This window comes from Arvicanthis niloticus, chromosome 16 (genome assembly GCF_011762505.2).
Source record: "Arvicanthis niloticus isolate mArvNil1 chromosome 16, mArvNil1.pat.X, whole genome shotgun sequence".
NCBI classification, from domain to species: Eukaryota; Metazoa; Chordata; class Mammalia; order Rodentia; family Muridae; genus Arvicanthis; species Arvicanthis niloticus.
Window position 1 is genome coordinate 53,586,198 of NC_047673.1, and position 17,913 is coordinate 53,604,110.

The following is a 17,913-nucleotide window of genomic DNA, read 5'->3' on the forward strand; positions in this document are numbered from 1 at the left end:
TGTGGTCAAGATGTATAGTACAAGATAAGAATAAATAAAAACGTTAAAAGTAGAAAATAGAAAACATATCAACAAGAATTATTATTGTCCATAACATTTTATCTTTTCAATACATTGTATTACAATGCTTTAAACTTCTACTGGGATTTTCCAAAACATTTCTCAGTTAGACTTCAAAAATTAAACTATTGATTTTTGATTATTTATTATATAATAAATATGTATAAGACAGTGAGCAAAAAAATGTACAAGATTTTAAGTACAGGTTTAAATTGTAACTATATAAATCTTTAAGACATTTAATAGGACTATATTTTAAGAAATTTATTACAATAAAATTTTAAAGAATATTGTTAAAATATTTCTGTAGAAAATTTAATTTCAACAAATGAAATTTTTTGTCTTAGAAGGGGTCCAATAAAATCTATTGCCTTAGGCTGGAGAAATGGCTCAGTGGCTAAGAGCACTGACTGCTCTTCCAGAAGTCCTGAATTCAATTCCCAGCAACCACATGGTGGTTCACAACCATCTGTAATGGGATCCAGTGCCCTCTACTGGTGTGTCTGAAGGAGTGTACTCATATACATAAAATAAATAAATAATATTTTAAAAAGAAAATCTATTGCCTCAAGTCAGTGAATTAATTATCCTCACCTGTAATGAATTATAAACTTCCTAGCCATTCCCTGGGATTATTCAACCAATTCACTTTTTCTTCCTTGTATTCTAGGTTTTTTCCTTTTTATTGTACTCTAGGCTTTAATATATTCAGAGTCTAAGCCTGAGGAAAGCTTTCTAAGCATCAAGCTTGCTTCTTTGACAGTGCCAGAGACTGAGATGAGATATACAAAAGTCACATGCGGTCCAAACTTTTTCCAATGTGGGTTAAAAAGTGTTTTTTTTTTTTTCCTATTCCTACAAAGCACTATTTTTTATTATTCCATTAGGAAATTCCAATTAATAATTTTTATTAACTATATTAGCCGGTTTTATTTGATAGGTCCTTGGTAATGCAGCTAATGTTTACTTTTTGTGATACATCTATAAATGCTTACTAATAAAAATTTGAATTTATTTACTATTGATGATAGCCTTTCAAATACAGATCACTCAAAACTTTGACACTGGAGTTAGTGCCTATTTGATACACCCATTTGAGTGTTGGGGGTTCTACCCATGTAAACATAAGGAGGCCAAGAGAAAGATACCAGATATTTTTATCTGTCACTTTGCTCCACCTGCTACCTTGAGACAAGGTCTTTCCCTGTATCAGAAACACCCGACTGGGAGGGTTGGCTGTCCTGCAAACTTGGATCCATCTGTCTCTTGTTTTTCCTCAGTGCTACGACTGGAGACACACATGAACATCTGAGCTTACCCAGATATTCATGAGGGTACTGGGAATTCAAACCCAGGCCCTAGTGGTAGAGCAGCAAGTACTCTTACCCACCAAACTCCCTTACTGTCCCCCAAAATCTGACTATGAAAGAGACACTATTCTTAATGTGGTCAAGGACAAAGCATTTGAGTACAACATTGCCTGGTTATTTAATAATGATCAACAACTCTATTCAGTGATTTCTTCCCCTTAATTTAAAAGAAATAAAATGTAGTCCACATTTGAAATTTGATTTCTGCCACTTTGTTTCAGTTTACAATTATACATACTCTAAAGTCTTCTTTGTCCTTGTTTACAAACACTGACTTTAAAAGATGTATGTCATTTCCAAGAATAGAGACCAACAAGAAAACAGTTGGGGTAATTGAGGCCTGGTTATCTGGAGATCTGGAACACATAAGGACATGCAGTACCTGGACATCGATACAGCTTTCTTGCTTGTGCAATGTCTCCTTTGCTTAGCCGGGTCCGTTGACCAATTGCAGGACGAATGCCATTATCATCACGGGAAGGAAGTATTGTGTCTAAAAACATTCCTCTGCAAAAGCAAAAGCAAAACACATCTACGTCCATGAAAAGCATAGGGGCAACGTTTTCCAAATTCAATCAGCAGTACAGCAGTATGAACTTGAAGTGGGAAATGGGGCTCTTAGAATACTTTAATCAGGGCAGGAAAAACTCGTAAACGAGCTACTTCCAGAAAGTCTATGGTACGTATTTTTTCTTAGATGTATAGTATATGTTTTCAAAATAAAAATTATTTAGCAATACCCCACAAAGAGCACTGTGGCTTTTGTTTTATTCCTTCATACTGATACAAGAATACATTAAACCGCCAGGTTGTAAAATAATTCCTATGAAGGAAGAAAAATAGCCAGCTCTGCAAACAGTTTTAAGGTTACTAAAAATTTGCAAGAACCAAAGGTTAAACTATAACTGAAGCTGGCTGTCCTTGCATTCTAAGTGTTGCTGCAGCTAATGATGAAAGAATATGAATAAACAGGATAACCATTTATATATGACAATGTAAATCAAATATATATATTATTCAATTTTTCAGTATAAAATCAATAACAAATTAAAAACTCTTACTAATGGTTTATATGTTTTATTTTCTGGAGATACTGAGTTCTTTTGGACTCAAGGTTGTGGCGACAAGTTGCTATTTTCCCTAATATACATAAATTAAAATTCTGACTGCAGTGCACTAAAGATGCATTTTAACTTTGCAATGCATATCAAACATTTATGACTCAGGAGGAGCGGAGAATAGACAGGAAATGTCTTTGGAAGCGTAGAAATTGGGAGCATATAAATGGAGTTTTAATAGAAATAAAACACAAATAATAGGATGCACTTTATAAAAAATCTTTAAAATAATTAATAAAAATATAATAGTATTTTAAGTAGAGATAAGTGAAGAGATATTCCATTCCAAAATATGACAGTGAACATACTGCCCATGACCTGCAGGTTGTGGGACAGCAGCTTCAGGCCCATTTATTCTTATCATTTGAGAACATTTATTAAGCATTTCTAGGCCTGAATTTATAACAGCAACTTAAAGAAGCCGGCATCCTGCCCTTTGTAAAGCAGCTCTAAAGTGAGAAATATGTCAATCAAAACCACAACCTGAAGTTCTCCCACTCCTAGTTTGCCTCTTGTTATCTAGAGAGCACAAACCAATATGCACTTGGGAGGGCCTGGAAGGATACAATTCTTGTGCCCACATTATGGGACCGCAAAATTGTGTGGTCCCTGTGGAACATAGAGTGGAAATTCTTCAAAAAACTAACAATCCAAGTAGCATGCGCGTTTGCATTCCAGCTTCTTGGGGTGACAGAGAAAAGAAGGTAAAGCAATATCTCTGAGATATATCTATATAACCTGTTCATGGCAGTGCTATTTTAGACACTAGAAAGTAGAAACAACTCAAGTGTCTTAGCAGCCCACATGTCCACTGATAAATATGTACGCATACACACATTCTCACATCACACATAGACACCACACATACACACAAAAACATATTGACACCACACACACCCACACACAGACACATGCCACACACATATACATGCAATTCATACACACACACATCATATACATATGCAAACTATCAAAACTATCATGCTATCATGATAGCATTATTCATGAAAGCAGTATCATGAAAGTAAATTACGCTGTGATAATTCTTTAAAAAAATAATTCTAAATGGCTGGCATATGCCAGTCACAAAGGGAAAAATATGTGTGATTTCAAGTACAAAAAGTATCCAAAATAGTTGAATTCAAAGAATTTGTAAATAAAAGGATACTGAAGGTTATGAAGGTTAAACAAATAAGAGGAAGCAGAGTTGTCTAATAGATTCGCCATTTCTATTTTGGAATATGAAAAGGTTCTGGAGATTTGTTTTATAACAATGAATATATTTAACACTATTAAAATGAACACCTTAAAATGGATGAAATGATACATTTTTATTTATATAGTTTTGACATCATTTACAAAACAGTAACTTCAAATACTTTTGAGGTGGCAGGACTGTTATTTCCTAGAATAGTTTCTTTAAATAGATTACTAAACAATCTCTTTAGAGATTCAAACTAAAATATTATGAATCAGGTCAGATAACTATCTTCCTAATGGGAAGATACAATCTCTTAAAATTCTGCCCTCTCATAGGTGAAGGGGACAGGGGGAGGGGAGAGGTGAAAAACTCTGGGAGGGGAGCCCAGGAGGAGGGAACATTTGATATGTAGATAAATAAGATAATTAATTAATAAAAATGTAGATTTCCTTATGAAAACATATAGGATGGGGTTTTATTATTTGAGAATTTCATAGAGGCATATAATGTGTTTTGACCAAATCCACACTCACCCCTTTTTCCCCAAATCCATACCCATTCCTTCTCCCCATTCCAATTCTTATCACATCTTCCCCCACTACTTCTCCACTCTCTGTTTTATGTTCTCAGGAAGTCTAGTTACTGCTTTCAGCACTGATACGGATTTAGGGCTATTTTCTCTACCATGACAATCTTATTAGATGCCACTTTTTTGGGAAAAAAATCACTAACCATCTCGCTCCCTGTAGCTATCATTTGTCAAAAGCTCCTCGGGAGTGGTGGGAGTCTTCTAATCTATGTTAGTATTTTAGTTAGTCTAGCCTTGTACAAGTGTGTACAGTCACAGCAGCTTCATGATGCATAGGATAGCTCTGGAACAGGCTAGGACAGTGTGGGAGACAGACTGCAGGCAGCAAGACTGCCTGTTTATGGTGAAAGATGCTAATAGCATGCCTAAGCCATAAGGGACAGAATAAAGAAAGACAAACAATTCAGACTTAAGGTAAACCATTTCGGAAGAATAGAAAGAATTTCTGTTGTTGTTTGTCGACTCTTCAGCACACCCCTTATTCCAAAAATTAAACTTCAGGTTAATTCTGAATAATTCAGTTTGGTGTCATGACAGAGAAGTGTTGTCTAAACAGAAACCCATGCATCAATTTCTTACTTATTTCTATGGAAACATCAAAACTATTCCAAGTTTCTAACCAAACAATAAAATTTTATAACTCTAATTTCAGCCCAGATTCCTGGGTGTATTTCTTACCAAAACTTGAACTCCAATTCCAGGAACAATAAGTATTTGAATGTTGTTCTATTTAAATAAATGTATCTGAGGATCAATGTGTCTATGATATGCACTCAAGAAGAGAACTCTTCAAAGTCCTGTTAACATTCAATTCCTTTTAAGATTTTTTTATTTGTGTACTTATGTATTTATTTAATTATATTGGTTATTTTATTTATTTATATTTTAAATGTTGTCCTTCTTCCTGGTCTCCCCTCCACAAGGCCCCATCTGATTCCCACTGTCCTTTGACTCTAAGAGGGTGCTCCTCTACCCACCTAACCACTCCTGCCTCACTGCTTTATCATCCCCCTACGCTGTGGAATCAAGTCTCCACAGGACCAAGTGCCTCCCCTCCCATTGATACCAGATAAGGCTAAGGTTTTATTGTTTAATAAGGGAAATTTAAGAAATACTTCCATGTTTGAGTGTTTATAGTATCCTGTTGTTTACATATTTATTTAAAAAAATAACCTGGGAATAAATCTGACTTTGTTCTCTGTTTGGGAAACTGACTTTTTTAACATAATTAAATGTGAATGAACTGTGAACTGGACAGAGGTAAAGGGAAAGAGTGAAGGGAAAAGAGCATGTGATTGAAAAATGAGAATCAGCAATTTAAAAGGAAGAGAGGATGAACTCAGAGTTTGATTTCCAGCTTCCTTACCTGAGAGCTACTCCCTTGGGAGAATCATCTTTAGAGTGAAGTGCATTAAACCCCAAACTCCGAACAATTCAAACTAAAACATTTAGTTACTATATTGACACCATTTTAAATTGTGAGTTGGAGGCCTACACATTGTAAACCACATGAAAGTGAAGCATCTTCCTAATACAGTCTTTGAGAATCCCTCTACTAGTATCAGTCCTGGGGCACATGTGGTATCAAAAGTGAAAGCACACAGCCTAAAGCACAATCCAAACACAGGGTATGCCATTTCCATCCAACAGGGGAATCACATAATTGACTTGTGAAGTCTGGAATTTTATTAAATGATGCTTTGCCAAATTAATATGCTGAGTGGTTAGGTAGTTTCTTTCACTAACTTTTGAATAGCTTTAGGATATATAGTTGTTTAAATAATCAATAGCATTGTCAGCAACACTTTTCATTAGTGCTTTTGGTCAGAACAATAGAAATGTGGTTTAAATGTCTTTTTTTTTTTTTTTTCAAAATGTTGGTATGGATGTTAACTATGATTTCTCTGCTCCAGGGTAGCATTTCTAGTTCTAAAGAGAAACACAGCTTTGTGGGAGTCACGTGAAAAAGAGAATTAAAAGTCAAAAGGTATAACCTGAGACTCCAACCTTGAGAAGGTGTTCCTGGCGTAGTGCATGATGCTGTCAAAATCATATCTCTCCCCAAGAGAGTTCACTTCTCCAGGCTCCATCTTTAGAAAGTTGTACTCTTGACCTAAGAGTCAGGGGAAAGACAACATCATAGGAGACTTGTAAATGAAAGAAAGGGGAACAGAAATCTGGATCTTCTATTTGGGTTTTTCTAAGTGATTGGGGTTGCTGTTGCTTGTTTTTATACACATCCATTCATGTGCTAAAAATACAGTAAATCCGGATGTCCTCAGTCAAATAACACTGCAGCTGACCAGTGAGCTAATTCTACAAAAGAAGATAAAGAAAAGCATATTGTTCTTCCAAATACCCTTTATCTAGCTCATCATATTCTTTTCTTTAAAATGTCATTTCTGGTGGGTGTCACCCAAGTAATTATAATTATTTATAACCACACTTTAACACAAATTCAAATAATCATGTTGTGACACAAATTTCATTTTCTATCACACTCACTTACATTACATGTAGATTTAAAGCCGATGTGGTTTAGACAATGCTCTTTGGATGCTCATCCAGATTAGGCCGTATCATTCCTTTGCTACTAAGTAGGACCATTAAAGAGTTTTTCAAATCCAAAATTAGGCTAAAAAATATCAGTGTTTGTCTTTTTCTTTTCTCAAAAAAACCTTATGTTAGTCAGTATCTCTTGTAATGTTTGATAGAACCAGTATTTGCATTGCTGCCTGAAATAAACTTTTGCAGGTTTCTTCTCATGTTTCCCCTAAGACATTTCTGAGACTGTTCTTGCCTTTTCTCCTACAGAGAAGCTACTCATCTCTCAGAAACTATTTATGCTGGGTTCTGCTAGTTCTCAGGAACATTAGCTTCACATTTCTAATCTCAAGTTAAAGGTCCCACAGCAGGTAGAGAGGGCTTTTTTCAAATCTGAGCTGTGTTTCCAATCTGTGATGGTTTAAGTAGAATAGCCCCCTTAGGCGCATATACTTGAATACTTGGTCCATGGAACTGTTTTGGAAGAATTAGAAGAGGTATGTCTTCTAATACCTTAGAAGTGGGAGTGGGTGTTGAGGTTTTAAAAGCCCATACCATTCCCACTTAGCTTTCTTCTCCCTACTTGAAGATCAAGATATAAGCTCTCAGCTACTGCTCCAGTGCCATGCTTGCCTGCTTGCTGCTGTGCTCTCTGCCATGATGGTCAAGCACTCCAACTTCAACCCTCTAAAACAGTAGGCCCCAAATAAACTCTTGCTTTTATAGTTGCCTTGGTCAGAGTGTCTTATCACAGCAAGGGAAAAGTAACTAGAATATAATCCTTCAATTATTCCTTAGTAGAGGGTAAAGCTTAAATTTTTTACACCTATATAGATGATATTGATTCTTCAGAACTTCCCCAGGTAATTAATAATTAATATCTAATCACCCACCTATAACTTAACATAAAACAATAGGACGGGGCTAAATATCATTACGAGGTATTGCAGCCTAAACATTCCAACCATTCCTTTCACCGTTTACTTGTTTTCTTTTAAATGTTCTTCATTGTAATCTCATTGACAACTGTTTTTATTTGCCAAACGTATCATCTGCCATGTTTTGCTCACACTCTGCCGTGCTCTCAAAGTACATAGCTGTTACTGCTTTTTCACTCATATTCATCTGTGTTTATCCACAGAATTTACACTAAGCTTTGTATGTTTCATGGTAGTATCTTCATCACTAATTCTTTGGTAAGTGGATTGGGGTAGATGAAGAACAAACAACAACAAAAGAAACCAACACTCCTGATCACAGAAAATTCTAAAAAAAAAAAAAAAAAAAAAAAAAAATAAAATAAAATTCAACAGTCTTTTCATTGCTTGTGAAAACAGGTTACCCTTTACTCTGTTTATGCTTAAGATGCATCCTACAACAAAATGACAAACAGGACTTTGACATTATTTTTAAATGAAATGTGCTTGTATTTATTAGTATGAAAGTGAATGTAAATATATAACTTACAATGAGAGTAGTATCACTCACAAGCCTCTAAAAGAAAATTAATTTTAACCATAAATTATATTTCAGTTAATGAAGACATCTTTTAAAATCTCTCTTTATTATAGTCAAGTCTATGAAGAAAAGTTTCCAAGAACCTATTAAGACTATTCTGGAAATGACTCATTTTGTGGATTGATTCTCTCCAGAAATTATACCCTACACAGCACTGATTCCTGTAGCTATAGTACATAACAAACCTCAGACCCATTTAAGTCTATATCATAAATCAAAGAACTAAGTATAAAAATGGTTTATTAAAATTATTAAATCTTGTCAGCTTATTGCTTAAGGGCTTATACCTATTTATGAAAAGCACAGATATTTAAAATAAAATACCTCTTAGTAAAGAAAGCTTAGAGATGGCTATTTTTAAGTTAGTAAGAGGTTGAATTTACTACACTTTTAAAAAAAAAGGTTATACAGTTTAGGAATGTAAGTTTTCAGGTTCTAACAGGTCTCACCTGGCTGGATGTTCTCTCTTATGATGGTGACATGGTTGTCTCTGTCTGGGCGAGTGTGTTCATGCCAGAAGCCTATCACGTGGCCCAGTTCATGAACAACAATTCCAAACTTGTCACAATTCTTGCCAATAGAAATGGCCTGAGGGCCATTCCCCCGACGACCAACATAGGAGCAGCATCTATTAAAAAAGAGGACAGCACAGAAAGAACTTATGGAGATAAGACATCTGGACATGATAGCATGAAACTTTTAAAAACCAGCAGTGATCACCTGTATAGGACAACATATCCTGAGTCAGAATAGCCTTTCATTAATGAGCTTTTAAGTTCATGTATGTTAAAAGTTTCTCAATAATTAAAAGCATGACAATCACCTTTCTATGAGAACATAATCTTTACCTTATTTTCATGAATATTCAGAAATTATATTAGAGACAATTATGGTAACCATGACATGAAATGTGCTGTTGAAAAGTATATTCAGCCCTCAGTATCTGTATCTAGAATCACTACGTTTCTATCAGTATCAGTAACTATCAGTATCATTATCCAACAATAATCTAATACCATTTTTTCTCTTAAGTTAAAATTTGCTTTTATCCTTCTAAGAAAAAGAAAAACTATCCATCTGTGAGAAGACATTAGATAATCAGCATATAAATTAATCTTTTTACCAAAGGAATGATTCTTTAAAAAAATATAATGCTTGTTATAAGTTGATTAAGGGGATAGGGCAATAGCTCAGGGGTTAAGTGACAACCACTAAAACTGTAAGGACTAAAGGTTAGATCATGAAACCCATGGAGATATAGATAGGCCTGGAATCTCTTATAACCCTAACCTTTAAGGGCATAACATAGGCTAATTACTTGAGCAGACTGGATAGTTACAGATTAACCATATAGGCCAATCAGTGGTTTGCTTGAAACACACATTGAGGACAGTTCCAATATCAATCCAAGCCCCTCCATATGCATACAGATACACACACACACACACACACACACACACATACACAGAGAGAGAGACAGAGACAGAGAGAGACAGAGAGAGACAGAAAGAGACAGAGAGAGACAGAGAGAGAGAGAGAGAGAGAGAGAGAGAGAGTTAATAGAGCGTCCAGACAAGATGGCTGAAAAGATAAAGAAGACATATGTTTTAGATTCTCATGACCCATGTGATAGGTAGAAAGAGGAATACTCCAGGAAGTTATTCTTTTGTCTCTACATCGTGCCATATCATGAATATTTATGCAGATTAATACACATATACATCCACAAATGAATAAATGTGATAATATTACAAAAGCCAATGAAGGTTACCTATGGTTAGTAGTTAACTGGATAAAGAGGCTCAATCTCAATGCCTCCCCAAAATTCATGTCACAATAAAATCCTGATGATCTTGTTTAAAGTGGAGTTTTGAAAAATTAATTGGTCATGAGTGCAGATTCCTCATTAGTAAGGTCAGAGCAGTTGTGGGGGAAGCCCTAGAAAGCTACTGTCAACCTTTCCACCTTGTAAGACCACAACATGAATACAGTCATTTAACATCTAAGATCTGTCCTCACCACACTTAGAGCTCACAATGTTCACAGTGCAAAAGATACCCAGGCTATAATGCCCAGTGACAGAGCACTGTGTAGACTGTGACAACTCACAAAGAAGAATCACCAGCTGGTAGTGTGTTGGTTTGAATATGCTTGGTCACTGGAACATAGTACTACATGTGTGGCCTTGTTTGAGGAAGTGTGTCACTGTGTGGGTGGGCTTTGAGGGCTCCTATGCACAAGCTCCATGCAGTGGGGAAAAGATCCTCTTCTTGGTTCCCTGTAGAAGACACCCTCCTCCTGTCTGCCTGCCTGTGAATCAAGATGTAGAACTCTCAGCATCTTCTCCAGGCAACCTGTCTGCCTTCAGGGACTGAACTTCTGAACTGTAAGCCAGCCCCAATTAAATGTTGTCATTTTATAAGAGTTGCCTCAGTAGTGCTGCCTTTTCACAGCAATAAAACCCTAACTAAGACAGTCAGGTTTTGTAAACATTGTTAGGTTGTTATAAAATGTGTGTTCCATGTATTTATTTATGTATGTTATCCATGCAAATGTATGAGAGTGTGTTAGAGAGAATCATGTATAAACTTACAAGAGCAAACACACAGAAGTTATGTATTTTAAAGTAAATTTTAAATGTTATAACGATTGTAGCCATAAGTGCAAATAAAGTCCATCTGAAGCATTAATAATTACAGAGTACATGTAAATAATCTTGGACTATCAAAAGTCAGCAGCCCATAGTTGGTCTTGAAATTGGGAAGAACAAGGCATTAGACACTATCAAAGGCCTTTATTTATTCATTATTTTTAAGTGCAATAAATTATTTGCTCAAATGATGGGAAAGGATTTCACTTTTGTCAATTTGACAGTCTTGTTGATTTTCCACAAATAAAAATTCTCATATCACACCCCCTTATTCCTCCCAACTTAATTTTGCAGTCTTTAAATATCTATATATTTTTAACCCATGCTATGTCAACTTGAGAAGTTAATTCATACTCATTATTTGTGAGTGCTATGTCAACTAATTAAGGTTAATACATCAGTAACAGAATTATTTGGTAACTCGTGGGAAAGAGTGATAATTAACAAATGTTCTCTTTTGCCCCTACATATATTTTATAAACAATATATACAATTCACACACAAGTATTTACCACATACTAAAAAGTAATTGCTTACATATTCAAAAATTATTTGAGTTAGAAAAAAAATTACTTTTTGTAAAGTTTGGAGATTTAGACTAAAACATTTGCCATTTTAAAGCAACAGTAAGTAGACAGAAATATCTGATGATTATATAGCAATTAAACTACCCACGTTGAGTCACTCTAGCTCGTTGTATTCAGAGAACACAGCACTTTGCAAAGGGAATTCTGGGGCATAGAAAAGCTGTCTATTTATTTAATCCTAAAACACCCTTCTTGGCATAATTGAACCCAGAGCAATTTCCCATAATAAGATGGATTTCATAGTGGAAAGGAAAAACAGATTTTACAGTGCCTATTTCATAGAGCTATTATTTTCAATGGCTCTGGGAAATTAAAAAAAATGTGGTACTTTGATCCTTGACTAACTGAAAGTCTTAAGTACAAGAGATTCTAGACATTAAGGTTCATTAAGTATATGGTTATAAAAATATCAGGCATGTGTTGACAAGGATACATGTGATTCAAAAATGCATGGCTTAATCAAAACACCATCTTAGTTTCCAGCAAAATCAGGTTTGATGCTATTTTCTTCTACTTGATTCCTGACATTTCATTCTAATTTATTTTTCATTTTAACAAAGTGATACATCAAAGGTCAATCTGATTTCTCACATACAAAAAAAGTACATATATAAGAAAGTTTCATTTTGCCTTAAATTATAAAATGTAATCTAAATCTCTTGTTCCTGACTTTTATTTAAAGTTTACAGAGCAAAACATCATAAAGTTTTCTCTATAGATTCATACCTTAGAATTGTTGTTACTTTTAAAAGTTGCTTCCAATTATTTTATTTAATCACTGTATTGTCTTCATTAAGATGATTCAATTTTTTAGCTATTTTCTATTTATAAAATGTCTCAGGTCATAGAAGTTCAAGTGTCCCATTACACTTTAAGATACATAAGGGCAAGGGGCTCTACATCCTCTATTTGTTGACATAGCACAAGCATCCAGGGAGATGAGCTCAAGGCGGGTACCACACATTGAAGAGCTTACTTTAATGTCTACCCAACTTCCTTAGCTTCTCTACATCCACGAAGAGTAAGTATCCCAATGTATATCTCCAAAGTTTCATTCTCAATAAAGATAAAAATAAATAAATAAACCACCTCCCTATACAGTGATTAGCTCATCTTGGTGAAAATTAATGGTAACCTTAATCTTCCTTCAGCTTTCTCAGTTCAAGTACAGCCAGCAATCCTGAAGCCTCCCCTTTTTTCCCAGTAGTCAGTCTTGTTAGCTATATTTTTAAGCTATGCTCAGAATCTTTTTCATGGTCTCCAATGTGAGTGCTCTTTTCTAAGGGTCTATCATTTGTCATGTGGAGTGTTGGACAGTTCACTAAATTTTCGTCCATTTGTTTCTTACCTCACTATCATAGTGTGTTTTTTAACATCATGATAATTTTTAAATATCATGCAAGATTATGCCATTATTCAGCAACTCTGTGGTACATTGTGTCAATGCTCAAAACTACTCCTTCCCCATCTCTGGCTGATGATTACAAGTCCCTGTTCCACTAATGCTGGGTTTGGTTAAACAGCTTGATCTGGACAATATCACAGAAGCCAAAACTGTCGTCTCTAGGGAAAACATTGAAGAGTCAACACATGGCCAACCATGTGGTTGTCATTTGGTCTGCCTTAAGAAGAGTTATGTCCAAAATGCAGCATCTCCATGACTCTGCATAAAGGACTTAGATGGTCACGTGTTTATAAAAAAACATTTCTTGCTCTAAGGATCTGAGATAAAGGCATGTTAGATATGATGGCATAGGTTCATGGAGCTGACAAAATTGGGCTGTCTGAAATCCTAAATTATCTTCATAGCTATAAATATTAGCACATACAGCTCATCCCTCACCACTATCCATAAATATTAGCACATACAGCTCATCCCTCACCACTATCCATGTTATCACTGCCCTCTGCTTTGCCGTGAACAGGAAGTAAACTCATGCCTCACTTTTTCTGTCTATCACAGCAGAAACATCAACCTCTGAAATATTCACGTGACTCTCTTCCATCCCCTTTACACGTCTTCCTGCAAATTTGACCTTTAATCTTCTCAGTTTATCTTTCCTCTAAGAAAGTGTTGTATTATTTTTTAGTTCTTTTTTTCTGATTTTCTAGAACGTAAGCATTGTAGAAGACAGGACCCCCTCCTGTTCACTACTCCGGCTCTAGCTCACAGAATAGAGTCTCATACATGTCTGTCACAGCCTCCATAAATACGTCATGAGAAATTAGGTCCTATAAGTCAGAAAGGAGAGATAAGATTCCAGAGGTAAACGCACACACAGCAAGGAATAGGGCGACTCTTTCTGACCTTCACTCCTCCACCTGGCTCTCTTTGTCAAGAATTTATTGTAAAACCCACAAGAAATTAATTTTCATTACATTAACTTGTTTTTGTTGTTTGCATACAAGAATCTTGGCTAGCAACATCTTTTAACTGAAATTTTCTTCCAGAAAAAAAAACAAAACAAAACCTTCTGTTCAATGTTATAGTCCCCCAAATTAGTATGAGTGTTCCACAAAATGGTATACACATGAAATAAACATAGGATAATTTCCATGGGTATTCTATTTCAAATGGGCTAAATCCAAATATTAAAACAAAACCTAAAAAAAAAATAGTTAAATAAATTAAATTGGTGCAATTGGAATCCCGTTTCTTTCTTCTTATAAATGTATTTATTTTATGTGTATTTTGCCTGTATGCATGTTCACAGCATGTGTGTTCCTGGTACCTGCAGAAGCCAAAAGAGGACACTGGATCCTTTGGAGCTGGAGGTACAGTCAACTCTGAGTACCCTGTGGGTTATGAGATTCGAACCCAGGTCCTCTGCAATAGCAGCCAAGTGTACTGAATCACCAACTCTTCTCTTCAGCCCCCATCAGTTCTATTTCTAATGTTAATACAGTAATCAAACATATTGTATTTTTAACACCTTGTCAATAAGGCAACTTGTAACATAATATCTAATGATGCAGGCATGTCATATTCTATAGAGTCACAGAATATGTAATTAAATGCCATACATTCAGTGCCTCAATGCTTTAGACATAAAATACTGAACACTCAACTCCAGAAGGGGTGATGAGTGTCTAACTTGCTATATTCTAGCAGGTCCTAAATATTACATGCAACACCAATTCCAAGACCCTTTCAGCACCAGATTAATTTTGATACTTATATCAAAATTAATACATTATCACAACAAAAATGATGGCATAACTGTATTACTAGCTCTGGGTAAAATTTAAAATAATTAAAGTGATAAAAAGTCATTGAATTCTTTTTATTACAGTGTCATTTATATTACTGGAAAAAAAACAATATAAGTAAATGACAAAATATGAAATGGTATCCCCTAATCATCAAAATGCAACATTAATACTATAACATTGATAGATAGATTTGCACATAACACTCAAAAGTATAGTTTTCATACAATTATGTATAAACTAAATACGGATATAGGGATATATATATATAATGGATGGATATATATTATATATATAATATATATATATATATATATATATATATATATATATATATATATATAAAATGAAAAAATATTTCAGAGGTGGTGAAGGCATGTGAGGAAGGATATATGGGAGGGTTTGAAGAACGAAAATGAAGGGGAGAAATGTAATTATTACAATCCAAAAAATATACATAACAACTTTATATGTAAAACTCTGATTTTTAGGAGTACAAGTGTCAATTGTCTGTGGGTAAGCTGCAACTCTTTAAATTATGTTGATGTAAATGATAAATTATTGCATTGCTTTGCTGTTTAAGAAATTTATGACTGAAAAAATGTTGAATGTTGAAATTGTCTATACTTTCATAAACACCTATATGTAAAACAGAGGCGCTATAAAGGCCAGCAAGGTAAGTCGTGTGCACTCGACTTTCACAAAGATGGACACATGAGCAAACTGAAGTAGGGCAACTGTGACTACCTTGGAGGGAGCACACTCCCACTGTATCTCAGAAACAAAGCCTGGGGAACAATGACACCAAAGAAAGAATAAGGTAACAGTGTTGCACTTTATTTTATGCAAAGATCATTTGTTATGTTATTTATTGAACTTCATTTCTATGTTTGCTAATTTCATGTTGTTGGGAATCAAACCCAGGGCCTTTAGCATACAACCCGGTAGTTTGCAACTGAGAGACATTACCAGCTCTTAATTTTTAATCGACAAATGGTGATGACTCTGCACCTCTGCAGGGATTAATATGTTTCCATGCTTGAGTTACTGGCCAGTTCTAGACCAGAACCTGAGCAAAATGGAAGTACAGCCTAGTTTGAACCCATTTTCCCAGGCTTCTCCTGTGGCATCTCTAAGAGGATCGATCTTCACCTATCTGCCCACCTCTCTCCTTCTTAATTGAAACAAATGTCTACACATTTTATTTTTATCATGTTTTCTTCTCCCTTGGTTCCTCTCAGCATGTTCTTTTATTTCTTTCTTTAAAACACACAGAAATGAAAATGAACAGCAAAGAAAGAAACACAAAAACTGCAAAAAACAATAAACAAAATAAACAGAAGACCAATAAAGCAAACAAAAAAAAATCCCAAACAAGACAGTCTACCAAGATATCTTAGAATTCATTTTGTGATTCAGGAAGTAGATGCAGGCTCCCATCCTTAACCAAGAAGCTATCTGCAATTGATACCCACTGACAGAGGAAAACAGAACCAACTTGAAGGGAGTTCCACTGCATATGTTAACTACACCACAGGATAGACCCCATGGTCAGGAGTTCTTGCACATTGTACGCTTAATTTCTCCATTTGTTACTGTCTGCTTTGACATTGGAATGAATTGTCTCCTGTTGAGAAATGCCACTTTTCATATTGTTCAATCTCTTTTCTACTCTTCCATTCTAAATATGCCACCTACATCATAGAGGCATTTAATAAATGAATGATGGTTAACATGGAAATGATAGTGAATGGGGAGAACTGGTGTGGGAGAATGAAAGCAAGTGGAGAAATGTTAAGAGAAAACAAAACGAGTATAGATATCAGTGTGCTAAAACAAAAACACAGCTATGTCTTACAAAATTCAAGAGTGGGAAAGAGGAAAGACGTTTTGACCCAAATATATTATGTATCAAGAAATATACGTGGAGCTGTAATGTTCAGATTAGATAATCAGAAGGAAACTCAGAGGTCTGGATGTTTAAAATATTAACCAGATACAAGAACTAGAAAGTATTTCAAAGGTAACTGAAAATTAACCAGCCTTAATTAGGATAATTTGAGGTAAAATATTTACTTAACTATTAAACAATGGATAATATTCTATAGCACTATCCAAAAATATCTGCAGTTTTCTTAGTGTCATTCAGGTCAGGAAAAAACTGAAACCCATTATATTTTAAAGTTAAATCATCTAGAAAAAACTATGAGGAAAGTGAACATAACGTGGTGGACCCACTCCCATGATGCCACACTGAGATTGTGTGTGTTTCCCTAAAGGAGGAAACAGGGCAGGATCAAAGGGCGAGATATGTCTTCCCCAGTAAGATTAAGTAATCATTTTGATTTCTATATGTGAACACAGGCTACTTAGGTAATTGTAGCAGTTAGATCAGTTCTAGTGTCTAAAAGATCATCAGGTAATAAGTTCAAAATAAATGAAATAACAATATTATAAAATCATCATTTTTGGTTGAGAGCCCACCCTTTAACAGATATCTATCATTGTTTTTAGAAAAGTGTCTTCTAATGAGAGAGGGGGGAGAGAGGGAAGGAGGGGGGAGGGTCTGGATAGGTAAGTTGGGAGGATCTGGGGAGGATTGGAATGGGGAAGCCTTAATATTGTACGGGAAAAAAAAGTCCTATTTCAATTATGTAAAGAATATCTAGATGCACTGGTGTGATTTAATGATCAATGAGCATAATCACTATTCTTTTGGTCAGTAAAAAGGTTTCTAAATTAAAAAAACAGAAAAAAGAAAAATCAATAGTTTGTAATAATATCGATGCTTGTGATGGTTGGGTCCAGCTACCAAAGCATCTCTCTACCAGCAATAAAAACATCATAAACAAAGAAGTCCAACCATGTGTCACCACACAAGGAACAGAAAACAAATAGATCATCACCAAGTAACACTTGAAGACAAATCAAGCTACATTTAATCAGATGTCTAGACAGAAATGTAAATTAATTCCAAGCACAGCAAAGAAGTTTGAAAGTTTCCATAAGAAAACTTTCTAAAAGTTTTTAATTGCTTCTTAAATTATGGGGGTTGTGTGAACTTGA

General features: G+C 35.0%; 1 protein-coding gene across 1 annotated transcript in view; it reads right to left on the reverse strand.

Moving 5' to 3' along the window:
* The window catches only part of Tll1 (tolloid like 1), a 195,492-nt gene that overhangs the window by 81,638 nt on the left and 95,941 nt on the right, over nucleotides 1–17,913 (reverse strand). The window contains exons 6-8 of the mRNA XM_034520913.3: nucleotides 8,850–9,028; nucleotides 6,346–6,451; nucleotides 1,813–1,937 (exon numbers count right to left, since the gene is read on the reverse strand). Coding sequence (XP_034376804.1) covers nucleotides 1,813–1,937; nucleotides 6,346–6,451; nucleotides 8,850–9,028 — 410 coding nt within the window. The remainder of the gene's footprint in view (nucleotides 1–1,812; nucleotides 1,938–6,345; nucleotides 6,452–8,849; nucleotides 9,029–17,913) is intronic.